This window comes from Hirundo rustica, chromosome 8 (genome assembly GCF_015227805.2).
Source record: "Hirundo rustica isolate bHirRus1 chromosome 8, bHirRus1.pri.v3, whole genome shotgun sequence".
NCBI lineage: Eukaryota > Metazoa > Chordata > Aves > Passeriformes > Hirundinidae > Hirundo > Hirundo rustica.
This window is the reverse complement of record NC_053457.1, coordinates 15303012-15320667: the sequence shown is the minus strand read 5'-3', so window position 1 is coordinate 15320667 and position 17656 is coordinate 15303012. Positions and strand designations below refer to the sequence as shown.

The 17656-nt window shown below is 46.8% G+C and overlaps 1 protein-coding gene across 12 annotated transcripts in view; it reads right to left on the bottom strand.

Moving 5' to 3' along the window:
• Positions 1 to 12058, bottom strand: part of CAMK2G (calcium/calmodulin dependent protein kinase II gamma) — a 119422-nt gene extending 107364 nt beyond the window's left edge. For 11 of the 12 annotated variants that reach the window (XM_040070729.2, XM_040070717.2, XM_040070722.2 and 8 more), the window contains exons 1-2: positions 11928 to 12050; positions 9995 to 10089 (exon numbers count right to left, since the gene is read on the bottom strand). In XM_040070729.2, coding sequence (XP_039926663.1) covers positions 9995 to 10089; positions 11928 to 11992 — 160 coding nt within the window. In that variant the 5' untranslated portion in view covers positions 11993 to 12050. Of the gene's footprint in view, positions 1 to 9994; positions 10090 to 11927 lie in introns of all 12 variants that reach the window. The other variant, XM_040070716.2, reaches the window with a different exon arrangement.
• Between the last annotated feature and the right edge of the window lie 5598 nt (positions 12059 to 17656).

Genomic DNA, 17656 nt, shown 5'->3' with positions numbered 1-17656 from the left:
ATTTGAAATGTGTATCTAGAAAGTGCATCCAGAGAAAGCCCAGGACTGTCCCCTATGAAGTCACATTTCAAGTCAGGTGTATGAGATCAGGTCTCTAGCAGCAAACAGAGCTGGATAAACACACACATATCCCACCCATCTCCAGAGCTGCAGGAAACTACACAGACTATATTCTGCTGCACAGGCAAGGAGATGCCTTGTGAAAGAGATGTCCCCGTAAAAGAGCAGGGAACAGAGGAAGTACGCTGAAGTTTAAGGATTTAGTTCTTCAGTCTCCTTTTTTTCACCTCAGATGTCAGGCTATGTCAGACTGCTTCTCCTTTTCTCACTGCTCCCCTGGGATTGAGAAAACCTCTTTCAAAAAAGAGTTGTCTTCAACATCAAGAAACGACATTCCTGTGTTCATAGCTATCACTTACCACAGTCTACACCAACTGAATTATCGGAGATGGCACAGTAACTGTAGAAGATAAAGCACATCCAAACACAAGACAAGCTGCAGTCCACACCAGCTAACTCAGGCGCCTAAAGAGGAGCAGAAGTGATGGAAACAAAAGAATCCTTTCCATGGGCTTTCAGGAATTGGCTTTGGAGGCTTAAAATCCTTGTTCTCACATACAGCCTGCATTCACAGGAACTTAAAAAGTCCACTGGGATTCAGCCTAGTGGGAAAGACCTATATCAATAATTTCCATAGATATTAGTGTCTCATTTCATAAGCTGAGGAAGCCCTTCTAGAATGAAACTAGTTTTTATTACCACAATTCCATCTTACTAAGCCTTCAGACAAACATGTTATACTAGTATATTGTTGTTCAGAAATTTCCCAGGTGCAGGTAAGTCTTTCCTGAAGCTGCCTGCAAGAAGGTACCATGGTGATTTGCAGTACTGCAAACAACCAAGCGATACCACCTTTTGCTATGGAGCACTGAGATTTTGGGCACTGAGCACAGAGACCCCCCCTCACCAGCTGCGTGCTCCCCAGCCTGCTGCAAATCACTGATTTTCCTAGGACCAGTCCTTATTGTGGTCAACTTCCACCAAGGAGGCTGCAGCACAGGGTAGTAACAGGACTTGTCAGACTCCAGCAGAGGGAAAACTGCCAAGCTTAGCCTCTCTGATGTCTGCCTGCCCACCACGCTATCAACCCTGATATGCAGGGACACTGCCCCAGCTCCGGGAAGGGAACAAAAGCATGTGCAGGGTCAAGACCACTACTAGCCCTGGTAGTGGTGACATGGTTTTGCATCAGACATTTTCAATGACAACAGTCTTATGCTATTGATGACAGTAGTACAGGCTGGTTCGAACCACGCTTGGTAGTCTGCAACCTGCAGGCAACACTGAAACTTGATTTGCATTAACTCTAGTGCAGAAAATCTCTAAGCACAAAGTAAAGAACTAGAGTTACTTGTAGGTATAGGAAATAGGAAAAAAAAGACTGAAAAGGAGAGACCATCTTTTCCCACTTTTTACTTTCCACCTGCCAAAGCAATGCAAATCCCAATGACTTATGCAGTGAAAGTAGGGTGCATTCACCCTCTCTTCAAAGAGGAAATCTGTCACAGCAGTGCTGCTCAGAGTTTAGACTGGAGGAGGAATGCCAGCCTGCATTCCCCCCTGCCATCCCAGTAGCTATAGGAGAGTGAGCCTGGCATTTCTCACTAGGATACTGTCCTTCTCTAATACATCATCACCCACCCTCCTCCCCTCCCTTCCCTCCTATGAGAAAGTTTAATCCTTTGACTCACATGCATCTGGTAAATTTTTCAGTCCCTGTTTGCCACTGTCATCATGGCAACAGCCCCCAGAGATAACCCAGCAGCTCTGCCACAGCAGGCAGGCTGCCACTCCCTGCCGGATCTGCCGCTTAGCCTTCGGCTTGCCGCTTAGCCTTCGGCTCGTGGGCCTACAAAGAGCTCTGGCCGCTCCCAGGCTCATCTTTGCAAGTATATTCCTTCCTTAGAGATCAGTGTACGTGGCGTTTGTTTTTCTTTAAAATTATCCATGTCTTCATTCCCACAACGCCTACTGAGACAATTCTCAGCTCAACTTTTGGGACTCTGACAGAATCACGCAAACAATAGCGCCGCAAAAAGAGACGGCACCTTTGCTGTCTCAGAAAGAAAAGTTTTGTGTTTAACACAAATCACCTGTAGCTTCTAGCAAAGAGAAAAGATTAGCTAGCAATCTTCTCTGAAGCACCACACTAACTTGGACCTGTCCCAGCATCACAGGTAAGCACACTCCAGCCACAGGGAAGACAAGGGCTCACAGCCGTGGATGCTTGGACAACAGCTAACTCAGGATGGGAACTTTGGACGGGAGCAGCAGGACAGGGGGTCACCAGAGAGCTGTGTAACTCACGCTCTCAGGAACATAACACGAAAGTTATATGCACACACACATTCTCTGAAAGGTCATCGCATTTACTCAACTCACATCTCAGAGACCGGGAATTCTACCTCTGACTCTGCCAGGAGCAGAGTGAGACAGATCCTGACACCAGGAGTAAAGCCACCGCGGTCATCTCCTCCTCTCCTGATTCCATCACAAAAAGGCAAAATACAACGTTAGCCAGCTCTCCTGGCATCTCTGTATTAGTCTCACAGTAATTAGCCAGCCAACTTCCCAGTCTGCTCATCTAAATTGTGGGAGCAACAGAAGTTGTGCAGTATTCTCTGGAAGGGAAGGAGAGAAAGCACTAAAGGGTTATTTTCAATCAAAGCATTATAAATTAATATAATTATAGATTAAAGTAACTGATCCATGAGAAAAAAATGAACATTCAAAACAAACAAACATTCAAAACAAACTCAAAATTAAAAAGGAAAGAAAGACAGATGAAGAGTAAAAGGTGAAAAAAGCTACAAGGAATCAAAATCTAATAACTCAGTTTCAGCAGAAAGTTAAATCCATGCCCCACTTATCTTTGGCTACCCTCGGTTCAGAAAGCTTACTTCTAAGATACTGCCAGTCCACTTCTTCAGAGGTATTCTCTAACTGCTCTCCAAAAATCATCCAGGCAGCAATACCAGAATGTTCAGGGAGATGTTACCAAAGTATAAAGTGGTATTTAAATTTCATAAGATATAAAAAAGGAACATGATATCAGCCTAATTCATAGGGCCTCAATTTTTGAAGCATTAAGCTTATTGTCATAAGGATCAGCAGCAACTAAAGTAGTTGAAGTTACAGGGTGACATTTCCACCATATACTAAAAAAAAAATCCCAAAACATCCAGTGAGCGACTCAAAATTTTAAGGATGCATTTGCCCATCAGAAATCAGTGTACCTCTATTTTCTCAAAGATGACTACTCTGAGCACTGACATCACTTCAGTTGCAGGCAAACACAATGTTGTGAGGTATTCCACATTTCTTTTTTACAGCATTCAAGGCTTCTTTCCTGTGCTGATGACCTTGGTGCCAGGCAATATTACCCTCTTTGCCCAACCAAGCCAACAGCAATAGCTCAATTTACAGCCAAACACTGGCAAATGGATGTGGGGTTTTTTTGTTTTTTTTTTTTAATGTCAGTTATGTTGGTAAAAATCATGAGATTTCAAGAACAGAGGAAACAAAAAGCAACACCTGAAATACCAAAATAGGTGACAGGTCAGGAAAAGTGGGGGGTGATGCCTTAATTGTCAGGGTTGTGCTCACAGACAGCACAGTGGAGACAAATTTTTGCATTAGCATGCTTCCGTTTTAAACACTGTCTTCACCGAATCTGGAGGGCCAGAACTTGCAGAATACTTGCAGGGCATGGAAAGGAACAAAAATATTGTCATAGTCTTCTCTTAACACGGTGAAACAGTGGTGCTAACCCATTGCTGGGGAGGAGGGCACTCTTAAAAATTTCTTTATGATCCACAGATGATCTTCCTCTGCTAGCGATGATTTTGCTACTGTCTAGAGAAGGACTAAATTTGGAGACAGTGAAATCTCTGTGCTACACCACAAAACCAACAAAAAAGAGCCAACAGTTTTTTCACTGGATCCCTCTTTCAAGAAATCGAAGCAGCTCTCCTTGCTTCAAATATCTACAGGTCGCTCAACACGCTGCTCTTCACTGTAGGGACACCTACAAATATTCCAACCATGGCTGGCTGATCAGAGTGAATGCTCCAGAGCCGAGGGCTTTGGGACACATGCAGGAGTTAGTCTAATCACATTTCTGCCATACACAAATCCAGTTTATATTGGGAAAACAAGAAACCCGACTCTCTCACCAAGCTCCTTTCTCTAACCTCATGCAGAGGCAGTAGGAATTCCTGCCCAATCTGTGTGCCCACTTCCCCCCCATCCCCCCCCCCCCATTGTTAATGCCGGAAATTTAATACTCAATGTGACCACTGAGAAGACAGACACAAGCTGAAATCCTGTCTGCTCTGTTCCAGCTCCTTTATAAAATATACAGAGTAAACTGAGAGGCAACCTGGGGTAACCCCAACCATCACTAACACCCACAGTGGGAGGAAGCCAGCTCCTGGCCATAGCGAGCCACAGTAAAGCAAGGCTTCCACCACCCCCCACCCTGACAATCTCTGCTGGCTCGCACGCCAGGGCATTTTCCTGCCTGTACTGATATCTCGGGGCAGGCAAAGAGCCAAGCTGACCCTCAGCAGCCCCCCACTAAGTTCCCAGCTCCAACATCTCCTCCAAGGTTGAGGTCTCTTCTTTTGCACAAGCCCTCCTCTTCTCCAAACACCTCTTCCAATGAAGTTTCCCCTGCTGGTGTATATATACTATTTGAGTCCCTCTTCCCCTATGCAGGGGACTGCAAGCAGAGGCAGGTAGGAAGAGGGGGAGGCAGGCTGCTGGTGGGAGGTCGAGGGCTGCTGTTTCTGACATCAGCTGAGCAGCCTCACCGCCAGCCCCTGCCATGCTCCGCGTGCTGTGGTGCAGAGCGAAGAGTTCAGCCACTTGCTACCCACAAGCCCAATCCTCCGACCGATTCCTCCCCTGCAGCCCCCATCCCGCAGCCTCTTACAGTCGCTCCACCAGGCAACTCCCAGCCCCATACGCTGCTCTGGGGGGCCTGCAGCACTCTGCTCCGCTCCCTGCTTCCCTCCGTGGGTGCAAACACCTCAAAAGATTTCCAAGCCACTGCAGCGGGACTGCTATGTATGCTTCTTAATCACAGCATCTCAGACTCCCGCAGGCAGCAAAGGGGAAGCCCGGGGTGGATGGAGCTGGGGCACTGGGAAGCTCCTCGCTCAGCCCCTGCTGCAGGAAGGGCAGCTGCTCTCCCAAACCTGGTTTGGCTGCTCAGCGAGTACGGCTGAGCAGACACGGCTCCATTCGGCATCCTCTGCAAGAAAGGACGTTTGTCCTCAACCCGCAAAGGCGGGAAGGCACAGAGGACACCCACCACGGGACATTTCTGTGCGAGCCTGGCTTTGTGCCTGACCCCCCGGGAGCGGGTGCTGGGCTGCCCTGCCCTCGCGGGGCCGGCGCCCCGCCGCAGCCGCACACAGCACACAGCCAGCTCCAGCGAACACAGACTGGAAAGCTGGCAGCCTCAGGAGCAGGCCAAGGGAGTCTTAATGCAAGCAGCAGCTACGAACACGTCCAGAACACATCAAGGGAGATGTTAGGGACTGAACACACCAAGGGAGGTGTTAGGGACTGATGCTGCTGAACTTCCTCTGCAGCACTCAAGCTCAACGTTTTAGTGTCCAGGGAAAGTACTGCCGCCGATTTCAACAGAAAGTATTGTGAAGCCCAAATCAGCAACCACTACAGAACCAAAAGTCAGGACAATTGTGGTGTGGGAAAAAACACAGAGCTGGAAATATAAAGAGTGCTTTTTTCCTGTTGGGGTTTGATACACAGAAGTAAATCCCTGCTCCTCCCACAATCCACATAATCTCCTACAGGAACAACAACAAAATAACTCGGTAGACTGCAAATTTTTATCTGGTTTACACATTTGGAAAGATGAAAAGCAGAGAGAGAAGCCATCTCTATTTCACAGTCAAAAGCAAAGCCACAGTAAGGACAGCACAGGGAAGTGGACTGACTTACACGACAGCTGGTTTTAATTCTTTCATCAAGAGATGTCACTTGCAAGAGTTAAAAAATACATATTTCCAAGAGCAAATTATATGTAACAACAGATAAAACACACAGAGATATTTTTTTTTCCTTCAGCACTTTGAAAAAAAAGGCAGAAGCACTACAGATGGTGGTAGGATCACTAAATACTATTTGGTATAAAAAACATCATAAAATTATCAAATCCTAAAGCTCTGCCTACCTCTTTCCAAAGCCAGACTCTCTCTTGAAGTATATGCTGGCAAATCAAATTGGGGATATCTCCCTACTGCTGCTAAAGCTGCTGGTTCTCTCTTGATCTTTTGATCACTGCAAGTAATTTTACTTTATTTGAACTTCACTGTAGCACTACTTACTATGAATTTTCACGTTCAAAAAGTATTCTGGTGAAAGCCACAAGACAACTTTCAAAAAATTACAGTTATTTCTTCCCTCTATCCATAGCACTGGTAAAAGTCTGTGCATTCAATCCCATAGGAATTTCAGATGACTGAAGCATTGTATTTCCTCCATGTGTAATAACCACTGCTCTTATAAGTCAGCTGAACGCTGACTAAGGTGAAGTCTGTTTCCTCTCCCTTTCCACAAGCATTTGGACCCTATTTATCATTAAATTTCTTGGCATGGTTTTCATTGGGCAGTCTTTAGCATCAACATAACAAGAATAATAGCAAATACTTCACTAAAGCCAAAATATGAATTTTAATTTAGACCAGCTCTTACCAACAAAACTTATTAAAAGAGAGAACAGGCATCCAAAAATCACAGACAATATAAAAAAAGAGACTCTCCTCTCAACAGCTGACTTAGTATTTTATGCAGGGTGAAGTTTACTAGACTGAAGCTGTTAGGACCAGCACCCTGTCCCTCCTTGCTTTCACAGAGCAGCCTTGTAAATACCATGCCCCTTTAAGTCTTTACCCTTTCATTGCACGTAATTTATCCTGAAGCATTCCTCTTCCTCCTTTTCAGCACTTCCCAGTTAGCTATCCAATATTTCTTCATCACAAGCCTTGAAAAACAAAGAAATGCTGCAGAAGGAGAGCAAGGCCCTGTTACCATTGCCTTGAACAGAATCAAGGAGAGCACTAGAGAAGGCAAAACTTCTGTGAAGAAGCAAGGGGCTGTACTTTGCAGCAGCAGCAAGATGCTGACTCTTGAAGTAGCAGTTACTGCATCAGGTGTTCATACAAGTTCAAATTCTGCTAGAGATAGTAAAAAATGTTAAATGTAGCTACGCTTAAGTTGGAGAGGGGCTAGCTGTCCCCACATAAGGGAATATTCTCTGGCTCTGTGACCATGCCTAGAAGAAAACCAGCAGCATGGGAGGCAGGTCAGGAGGGTGGGTTACCCTGCACAGTGGACAGTGTGCAGCTGGGTGCACAGGAGAGCCCTGGACAGCCCAAGGAGAAGTGCCAGGGGAAAGGACACATCAGGCAACACATAGCCAGGATGGTGCAGAATTAACACCATAATTCTGCTCCTCAGGGAGACAGCTTTCTAAAACGCCTTTTCCCAAGGCTTTCATTTTCAGGTTGCTGAATTGAATCTCCCTAATCACTGATTTACAGCTGCAATGTCTAAATAGCAAACATTTTTCCTTCAATGCTTTAAAGACCTACTCCAAGGTGAATTCACTAACTTCCTATCAAAATACTCAAGTCTTTTACTATAAGTACTTTTTGTGCTTACCCCTTGAGCTCTCAGCAAACACAGCTGGAATAACTGAGGAACCTACACATTCAGCTGAAGCTACCATCCACTTTTCACAGATTCCTCAGTTAAAACTTCAACACAACCTGATCAGTCCCTTGTTTCTGATACTCTTCTGTAGTAGCAGAAACACAAATTTTCTTTCTTGGTGCTCCTCACGCTTACCCTACCTAACCAGTACATTCTTAAGCATATCATTGCCAGCTGCCTCGAGTTAAGTAGCTAAGGACCAGGCTAGCAGCCTCAATGTATTTTATTTACAGGGGAAGGTATGAAATCCAAATAGTAAGTATAGATCAAAATGCAGCTTATATTCACCCACGCTTACTTTTCCTACTTGTTGGTTCATTAAACTGTCATCACCTTACTATGAGAAACAATTAGAGTTTATACATTTCTCTCTCTGTAACTCATTAAATGACCAAACACTTAAAAACTGAATCAGTTTTTCTGAGAGTTTTGGACTTCAGCTAATACATTTTTGAATTTTCCACTATATTCAGCCTGCATTTTTTTCCATTTTTCTTATCTCCAGAGTTAACTTTAATACCCTGTCCTTCATACAATAGCAGTTTACACCTTGTAAACAGGGTATTTATCAAACTGCCCCCTCCCTTCTCCAAGCAGCCTGGTCTCCACTGAGAAATGGCTCTCCTGAGCTTTAGTCCTCACCACAGGATGGACAGGGAATTCTGAGCAGCAAACACAGCATTAATGGCCGTCAGCAAAGCAAAGCCACTCTTCAAACCTCTCCCATATTAAGTTGAACTAATTTTGAACTCAAGAGATTGAATATCCCACCTACATCAGCAGGCACTGTCACGCGACCATTGAGGGGACACTGATTCTCAAAAGATCTGCAGCCACCTTATTAACAAATCCAGGGTTCCACTTGCCGGCCCCCAAAACGACCTCACTCAGGCTAAATATTAAACACCTTAGCACATCACATATGCTTGCTTCCAGAAGTTAAAAAGAAAAAAAAAAAAGAAAAGAAAAATCACTGCTTCACAGCACACTACCACTGACACTACTTCATGCAAACCACACAAACTACAGTAAATGGAAATTTTTCACTATTCTTCAAGCTGTCTTTCTGCTCTTATCATCACATTTCATATTCTGGCAGAAAGGAGAATACATATTCTGTTTTTCTTTTTTGTAAGGATTAGGCAAAACATTATTCACTTCTAAATCATTTCTCAAGATCATTTGCTTTCTCCTCATGCTTTTCTCTTTCACTTCTCAGTCAAGACCCCAGCTAAGCCCTCTGTTCAACTAGCAAGATGGTCAAGGGCTTCATACATTAATTTGGTGAAATCTGAAAGGCCTCTAAAGACTTACAACTCTTCTTGCTCACCTTTTCTAGAAAGCGTTGCCTCTGGCATCTCAACTCGTTGCCCTCCCTGTTTCCAGCATCTTTCACTGCAGTTCCGTTTCCCTCACTCTCCCCCTCACCCAGCCCACAGGGCAACTTGAAGCCCTGTAGTGATTCCCTACACACTAGAAGATGCACATTCCCTTCATGCTGTACAGTCTACTACCCTTTCTGCATATGTACGTCCCTGGAAAGCAGAAGGCTAACAGCTTGGAAGAGTAAGATTTTTTTCCTCTTTTCATAACACTACATTCAGGTTGCAGGCTTTGTTGTCTCCAAGAGTAATGAAAGCATAAGCTCCTGGTTCTAATATGCGGAGAAGTCAAATTGGCAAGATTTCTCCATCCAACCTGTTTCTGCCTTTGAAGACAGACTTTTTAGCTTCCAAACACACCACCTTTAACTACAGCATGAAAGGAGCAGGGCATATAGCATCCATCTTTCAAAAAAATAATCACATCTGTTGTGGTAAGACAGATCTCCTAGGTAAAAAAGACATTCAGCAAAATAAGTCTGCAACACCTCTCTTTATTATGAGTGATTGGTACACACACACACACACAGATGAGTCTACCTCTAGCTCAGCTTGAAGAAGAAAGATCTCAAGAAGAAAAAAGACATCACTTTACAGAGTATCCATTTCTAGGATTTCCAGGAATTTTTTTGTCATCCCACGCTACCTCCTTTCAGTCTCCTCTTTGCCACACAACTCAATTATTTTGAAAGGCCTAAATAATTACTGAAACAAGCAACTCCAGATCCCTTAAATTTCTTACAGCCTCGACTCCAGTGAAGCATTTTTCTACTAATATAGGAAGAAAGGTAGATAGAGACACTAACCTCTGGCTGACAGTTTTTTGGTGTTGATGATTTTTGCAGCATATTCCTGTGAAGAATTTTTCTTTACACATCTGCGGACCACAGAGAAGGCTCCCCTGGAAGAAAAATAAAGAAGGTAGGTGCTATGAAACTGAAAATGAGAATATAGTAGGGACAATTCCTGTTCCCCGAGAGGACCAGATTAAGGACAGGGCAGAAGACATACAGAGGAGGGACACAACACCTGAGAATCTGATGAACATTACATACTGTCTGATCAGCAAAAAACTTAAGTCTATATGGTACTCAAGCCTCCTGAAGACTCCTCAAGCCCCCTCACAGACAGCGCAGTAGGAAGAGCACACCGTGTGGGGAGAGAGAGACCATACAGGCACAGACACAGGACACGAAGGGATTGATAAACAGGAGACAAACAGCCCCAAACGGCACTGCAAACACTAGCTGGTAAGTCCATCTCCCAGAGACAGCATCCCCGGCAATCACTGCACAAAACCAGGAATCACATCTCCCACGCTCAACTGCAAACTCGGTCACAAAATCCCTGCAACACTTTGCAAAAGTTACTAGTTCTCTTACATCCCTCAACCACCTGCAACATGGGGACAAGCATGTACCTACTAACGAAGTGAGCAGGAAACTACAAGGCTTGGTACATTTTCTCAAGCTGAAACTATTGATATTATTACAACTAGTCCAAAGGGAATTACTCTTGGAAGGAGGTCTGAGAGAGAGGGAGGAAGAACTTCTGTGAGGAAAAAGAGTGAATACAACAGAAACCAAGGAGAAAAGACAGAGACTGAAAATCTACAGGACTACACAATTAGCACTCGGAAACAGCCCCCTCTTTTTCGAAAACAACAAAAAACCACGGCAGGTAAAGAGCAACAACTAGCTTTACAGGAAAGATCTGAAAAGAGGAAATCTGAGAAAACTAAGAGAAAATTCCAAGTCCTTCAGATCAGGAATGCAAACCCATGTCTAGGGACTAATGTCCATATTTCAACGATGAGAGAGGGGAACAGAAGCTGCACAAGGGCCCCACACACAGTTAGTCCTACAGGGACTCTAGAATAGCTTGAATCCTTCCAATACTGCAGAGTCCTGCCTTTTATCCCCTTCCTCAACCTCTACATACAAACCAGTGACCATCAAGGTGAGCACCAGCACTGGGGCCCGGGCTTGGTGACAGACAGCTGCAGCAGTGTGGGGAGGGACAGGGACACCGGGCTGGAGAGAAGAGATGCAGCAGAGCCCAGCAGTTGGTGCAGGAAGGGAGGGAACGAGCAGCAGCATCCACGAAAGCACTGTCCCCATAATCCTGCTCCGGCCCTTTCTGCGCTGCTTTCCTGCCCAACCGCGCTCCCCTGCAAAGCCCTGTCCTAGGGTGCAGCAGCAAGTCTGCCAATGCGGAGACAAGTGCGGAGAGAGGGAGGGAAGAAGCGAGGAAGCGGGGAGGGAGGAAAAGCGCGGTGCAGCAGCACCTGGTCCTTTCACAGGGACAAGGAAGTGGGCACCGAAGCATCGCGGAGCGGCTTTAACAGCCTCGCGTCCCAGCGCAGAAACAGTTGCAGGGAACGGCAACGTGTAGCTGGGAGACGGTGAGGGAAGGAGAACGCGGCAGCCGGGTCCCGAGGAAGGAAAGGAGGGAAGAGAGGAAATCTCGGGGTGCAACAGGAGCGCGCAGCCCGAGACAGGCTGCGGGGACACCCGCTGCGGCGGGGCGACCCAGCAGGGGAGGAACACCTTTCCCTCCGGCGGCCGTGCCGCTGGGGTGCACGGGGAGCCGGAGAACGGGATTACAGCGCGACAGCTAATCCTCCTCCGGCTCCCGGGAGAGCCGGGTGGCCGGCACAGCGGTCCCGGCAGCGCCGGTGGGTCGCGGGGCCGGGGCGGGCGGCGGGGCGCGGCGCGGGGCGCACGGCGGGCTCCGTACTTGCCGAGCTCCTCGTAGAGCTGGTACTCGTCGGTGAAGCGGGTGCACGTTGCCGTGGTGGCCATGTTCGGGCTGCGGGAGGCTCAGCGTCGCTGGGGCATGGGGCAGGGCGGCGGGGACGGGCCGGGCGGGCGCGCTGCTCGGCGGCCTTCCTCCTGGCTCGGCGGGGCGGCGCGGGCTCCCCCGGCGCCCGGCTCGGCGCTCCCCCGCTCCGCCGTGCACAGTCACCGCTCGCCGGGGAGGGGAAGGAGGCTGAGCCTGGCCAGCACCGCGAGAACTGGCTCGGAGACACCCCGCGCCGGCCCCCTCCCTCCGCCGGCCCCGGCCCGCCGCGGGGTGTGGCCGCCGGGGGCGCTCCCGGGGCGCCCGCAGCGCCGTCGCCCGCCGGGGGCTGCAGCCGGGGGCGCGGCCGCTCCCCCGCCCGCGGGCGCGGAGCGGGCACTGCAGCGAGCGCCCCCGCCCCGCGCCAAGGGCGGGCGGACTGCGGCGGGCGCGCCCCCTCCCCACGCGCTCCGCAGGCGGCCGGGAGCGGAGCCCGGCCCGGGGCGCCGCGGGTATTTCTCTCAATTCCCCGCGCGAGGGGCGCCGGGCCGGCCGAGGCCGGATAAGCTTCCTGCGTGCGGCGGGAGGGGAGGGGAGGGAAGAGAAGAGGGAGCCGCCGCCGCCCTCCCCCGGGCGCACGTCAGCGGGGCTAACGCCGGGCCACCCGGCCCCTGCGCGTCGCGGCCCGCCGGCAGCAGCCGCCCGCCTCGCTCCGGCCGCTCCGTGCGCGGCGAGGGAGAGGCGGCATCTCCCGGCCGCCGCCGCCCGTCCCGACCGCGGTCGGAGCCCGGCGCACGGCGTAGGGAACCCGGCCCGCTGCGCTGCCGCCCGCCACCGGGGGAAGCGGGGCCTCGAGCCTGTCTGCGGAGCCACCTCAAAGTTGGGCCCTGTGCTCCCGAGCGCTGTCGGGGTGCCCGACCTTGGGGACGCGTGTGGAAGTCCCCGAGGAAATGAACCATCTGGTGCAGAGGTAAAGCGGTAACACGCGAAATGCCTTGAAACTGTTAAGAGAGTGAGAACCGGTATTCGCACACACGCGTGGTTTATGGTGATGGGACTTGAACGCAGAAGACAAACAGAAATCATCAGTCTCCTAACTACAAAAGAAAACAAACCGGCCTCTGTGCTGTCTCTACTAGCGCAGCGTCTGAGAGTGCTGCTGCAGTGCCTTCATAAGCAAGTTTGTTTTCTCCTTTTACTTAAGTGAGTCTGTCTCTGTCTGAACAATTGCCAAATCTGCTTAATATGCGGATTTATATAGGGCAGTCACTGATCCAGCCAGAGAGGGAAGGGCTGCTCTGGCCTCTTCTGCGTGACTGGGAGTGCAAGCTGTGTTAAGAACATTCAGGGAGACAGATGAGTGTACCATAAGCCAGGAGTAGCATTAAACTGATCTGAAAATTAAGAGTACCGTATAAGTACCATATATTTCTGCGCCGTGTCTAGACTATGAAATCATCATGTTATTCAATCATATGAAAAGCAGTGACAGCAGCTACCTGCGTATGCCCCCCTGCTCCCTGTCTCCAGGTTAAATGCAGCCAGCCTAGTGCTGCAAAGACTACACCAAAGTGATGCAGTGGGCAAAAATTCCCTCCTCCTATGCAGAAAGTAGATAGCAAAAGTAGGACAACATAACAGTAGCATTACAACAAAGCAATACCTCCTGAAGGTGATTATGAAACAACAGCATTCTGCGCCTTACACCATGCCAGTATTTAAACCTGGAAACCTGCTGACACAGCTGTATAATTCAGAGAACCAACAAATGATCTATCCAACAGGTATCGGTTGATCGGGCTCCTGCCAAGATAAAACCGTTCCAACAGCTTCATTTGGTGGTCCACCAGTTTCTTTAAGAGAACAGTTGCAGCCAAGGAGGAAAGCAGTTTGACAGCCCCTGGTCCTTACCAGGGGAATTGGCTGATAACATGAAATTCAAGTGGGAGGTTATATATACAGAGGCGGGCAATGTTGCTGATCCACAACCTGCACTGCATTTCCACCACCCAAAATGACATTAGATGTCCTTTGTGCAGGAAAAGTGAGCTGTTAAGTTTGTGCTGTGGTTGTGCTAGGCAATGTCATCAGGAACTATGCAACCCATTCCCCAATGTTAAAATGTACAGAGCAACTGGAACAGGGCTCTGTGCCAACAACACAAAAGTGAGAGTGGAGGATTAGAACCAAATTTTAGCATGCTGTAGTGAATAAGAGCCAGAGGGAGTGAATCTTACTTTTACGCAGAGGAAAACAGCTGAGCCATGACCAAAAAGGACAGCAACAGGAGAGGTTTACCTAAAGGTATGTGTTAAGCTGAGAGCTATTCTGCAGTTGAAAACTGTTTTAACTGGACTGGAGTGTTCTGTTCTCTACATAATGCACCCCATGATATTTAAGAAGCTCTGATAGCAGTGGTCATAAAAATACACAAGGAACGTAAAAAGAGGGATATAGAAGAGGACATTTCTCATCTGCAAGAGCTACAAGGAAAAGTGAGATCTGGAAATCAGAAAGGGAACAAGAGGAGTAAGTGTGTAAAGAAGAGCTAACCATGTGTTCTGCATAGCAAGTGCTATAGAAACAGATTGCTAACTGAGAAACTTGTGTTAAGTGAGAAGTGGGATATAAATTGAGTGACAGACTTGATTAAACCAAGTACTGAGTGGGAGACTAAATTATGGGAGTAGAGTTTTTAAAAGGAATGTAGACAAAATGAAACAGGAGGAGGGGTGGCAATATGGATAAGAGAGTATTGTGTCAACAGAAAGAAATATTGATGTTCTGGCTGACATTCCAGTCTACTTGTACTGAGATCAAAACTGCAAACAGAGGTGAATCTGGATGGTGCCTGGTCAGAATAATGTTGCAGGGACCAGAAAATATCTGAACAGTAAGAAATAGTTTTGAGAGCCTGTGCACTAGTAGTGGGAGATTCAGCTAATGAACAGTAAGCAAGATCCTGAGTTATATGCAGGATTGAAATCTGGAAATGATGCTTTGCTTTTAGTACTAGCCAGCTGCAGATTTCACATTAGCAGAGTGGCAGTTTTGGTCTCTATCTTTGAAGCAGCACAGTTTGGCTTATACGGTGCTCTGAACTGTCAGGAATCTGTGAGGTAATAATCTTATTTTAATAACTGGAGCTGAGTAAGAGGCACTGAAGAAAGTAAGTAAAATGCAAAGGATTTAATGCAAAGCCCATGGGCGTAAATGGACATTTCCTCTGCTGTTAATGGACTTCGGATCAGGCCCCATCTGTCCATGGAGCCTAAGGTCAGCTTTGGTATGTTGAAGAATGTCTGTGGGAAGGCAATAACACAAAAGCATCGGTCTTTAGGGAAAGCAGAGTGAAGGACTAAAAAAATATTTCACAGAAACTAACTGGAATCCACACCACTGTGGAAAATGGGAAGGATGCTGGAGAAGATGCATGATAGCATCTTTTTAGCAAGGTTGAACAAGCCCAAGGGCAGCATGTATCAGTGTGCTGAGTGGAGCAGTACTGCCTAGTACCAGATAGGAAAAAGGGTGTTAGCAAAAGTAAAGGGTAGGGTAAGAATGGATGGAGTTAGAAATCAGTCTGGGAGGTTGAAAGCAAGCTGCAAAAAAGAAACATGAAGTAAAGAAAATGAGTAGGCCTATTTTTTAAATAGACATTTCTGGGTTTCTGCTATTAACTTGGGGTTCCACAAAGAATCAGCCAATTTTTCTCTCTATGCCCCTGTTCTCCAGCCTCTTTAAAGTTAGTAGCTCCAGGTGGGTCTTATCTTTCACAGAGATATTACAGTGCATAAAATTCAACCTGCCCTGCTATTGTGTGGGGCTTCCTGACACTACTTCAGCATAGTAACAAATGAAAATGCAAAAAAAATAGCCAAACATCTAAAATTGTGTGAAATATTCCATCATATTAAGAAGTTAGATTTTTTGGCAGGTAAGGAAAAGTTTTGAAATTCTTAACTATTATCTTGTTTCTGAATCTACAGAGAAATATGCAAAGAGTTGCCTAAATGAAGCATCATTTTATCATTACTGTTCACAGAAGAAAGCCCGCGTATTTTCGTATTTTCATATTTTCATAGGTGATTGTTCATGTTGGCCATACAAAATCTCTTTTTTTTTTCTTTTTTTTTTTTTTACTTACCCCATTCATCTACCAAGAAAATCAATTTTCTTTAATGTGCCTGGTTGTTCTCTTCCTTCTCCCAAACTGACATTCATTTGCTACCTCTGAGGATTTATAAGTGAGGCTGATAAAAATAAAAAGTAGCACACACAGAAAGAAGATTGGAAAGAGAGGAACTTTTTAGTGAATGAATATAAAATTTATATTTGAAATAAACGATAGAGTTCTGGAGAGAAGCAAATATTAAATTACCCTATTAGTAGGGACTATTCAGCCATTCATCTAGTTTAGTGTCTTGTCTTCAGTAGTGACCTATTCCAGATGATAAATGCAAGGGAGGGGGAAGAGAAGGGTATGAAAGGAAGACAGAGAAGAAAAAGGCAAAGGAATCAAAGCAGGCCAATAAAGAAATCCATGTAACTATGACCTATGTGCATATTGCACGCTACTTGATTAGAGAGTGGCTTTCCTCCTGACCCCAAGCTGATGATCAAAATGTGCCCTGAAGCACCAGGATTGGTAGCCCCTGTAATTTTGATCCTAGCTTGTGTCAGTGCACATGCTATTCTGTTTCATGTCAACGCCTAATCCTTTTTGATAGTTACTAAGCTATTTAAGTCAATAATATCCCATGGCTCTGAGTGTCGCATGTTAATTATATGGCTCATAAAACATATAACCTGATCTCATTGCAAATTTGTTCTATTTTAATGTCTCTGGGTGCTTTCTACAGTTACGAGACAGGGTCAGTAGGTAGTGTGACCAAGTGGCCAGCCCTGTTCTGTACGTCTCTGCTCTTTGGTGCTGTGGGTCATTGCCCCAGGAGCTCAGACCAAGGAGGGGGCAGCTGTGTCTGGCAGGGTCTCAGTGCCTGGGTGCCTCTGGGCAGGCTCTGTATAGCTCTGGCACCCTGCCTGCTTCCCCAGCCTCCTGGTGAGCCATGGGGGCACATGCCTTTCACTGGGATTTTTCCAAGTCACCTAGACACAAGGTATTTTCCTCTCAGCTTGAAGAGCTTGCAACTTTGGATTTCAAAAGCGTGGGCTAGGTCCCCAGCTAGGAAGGGGAAGCATTTGGTCCACATTCAGCACATTTAACTGCAAAAGCTCACTCCACGCTATCCTTCCTCCAGAGCCATACCCTACCTTAATAAGGGATCAATATCAGGTGTGTTGACTGATTTCACAAGCTGTTCTGGATTCCTGCACTACTACATATGATATTGGCAAAGCCTAGTGGAAGATGACACATGGATAGTGTGGAAAAGCTGAGTGCTTCACCCACAGAGCCATAGAGAAGGAGCTACAGCAGCCTGATTTTATGTTTCTCACCTCATGAAAATCCAAGTCTCTTCAATACTAGCATGAGCTCTAGGTTAGAAACAGTGAGCTCCAGAAGACTCACCTTTCCAGATTCCTTTTGGAAACTTTCTTTGCTAGAGAGACATCACTAAACAATTTTTGAATGCTGAGCTGCAATGTCTACTGGCTGCTCTTTTAACTGATCGGTTTTACAACATATTAGGCTTTTATCACATCTAAATTATCCTTTGAAGTTT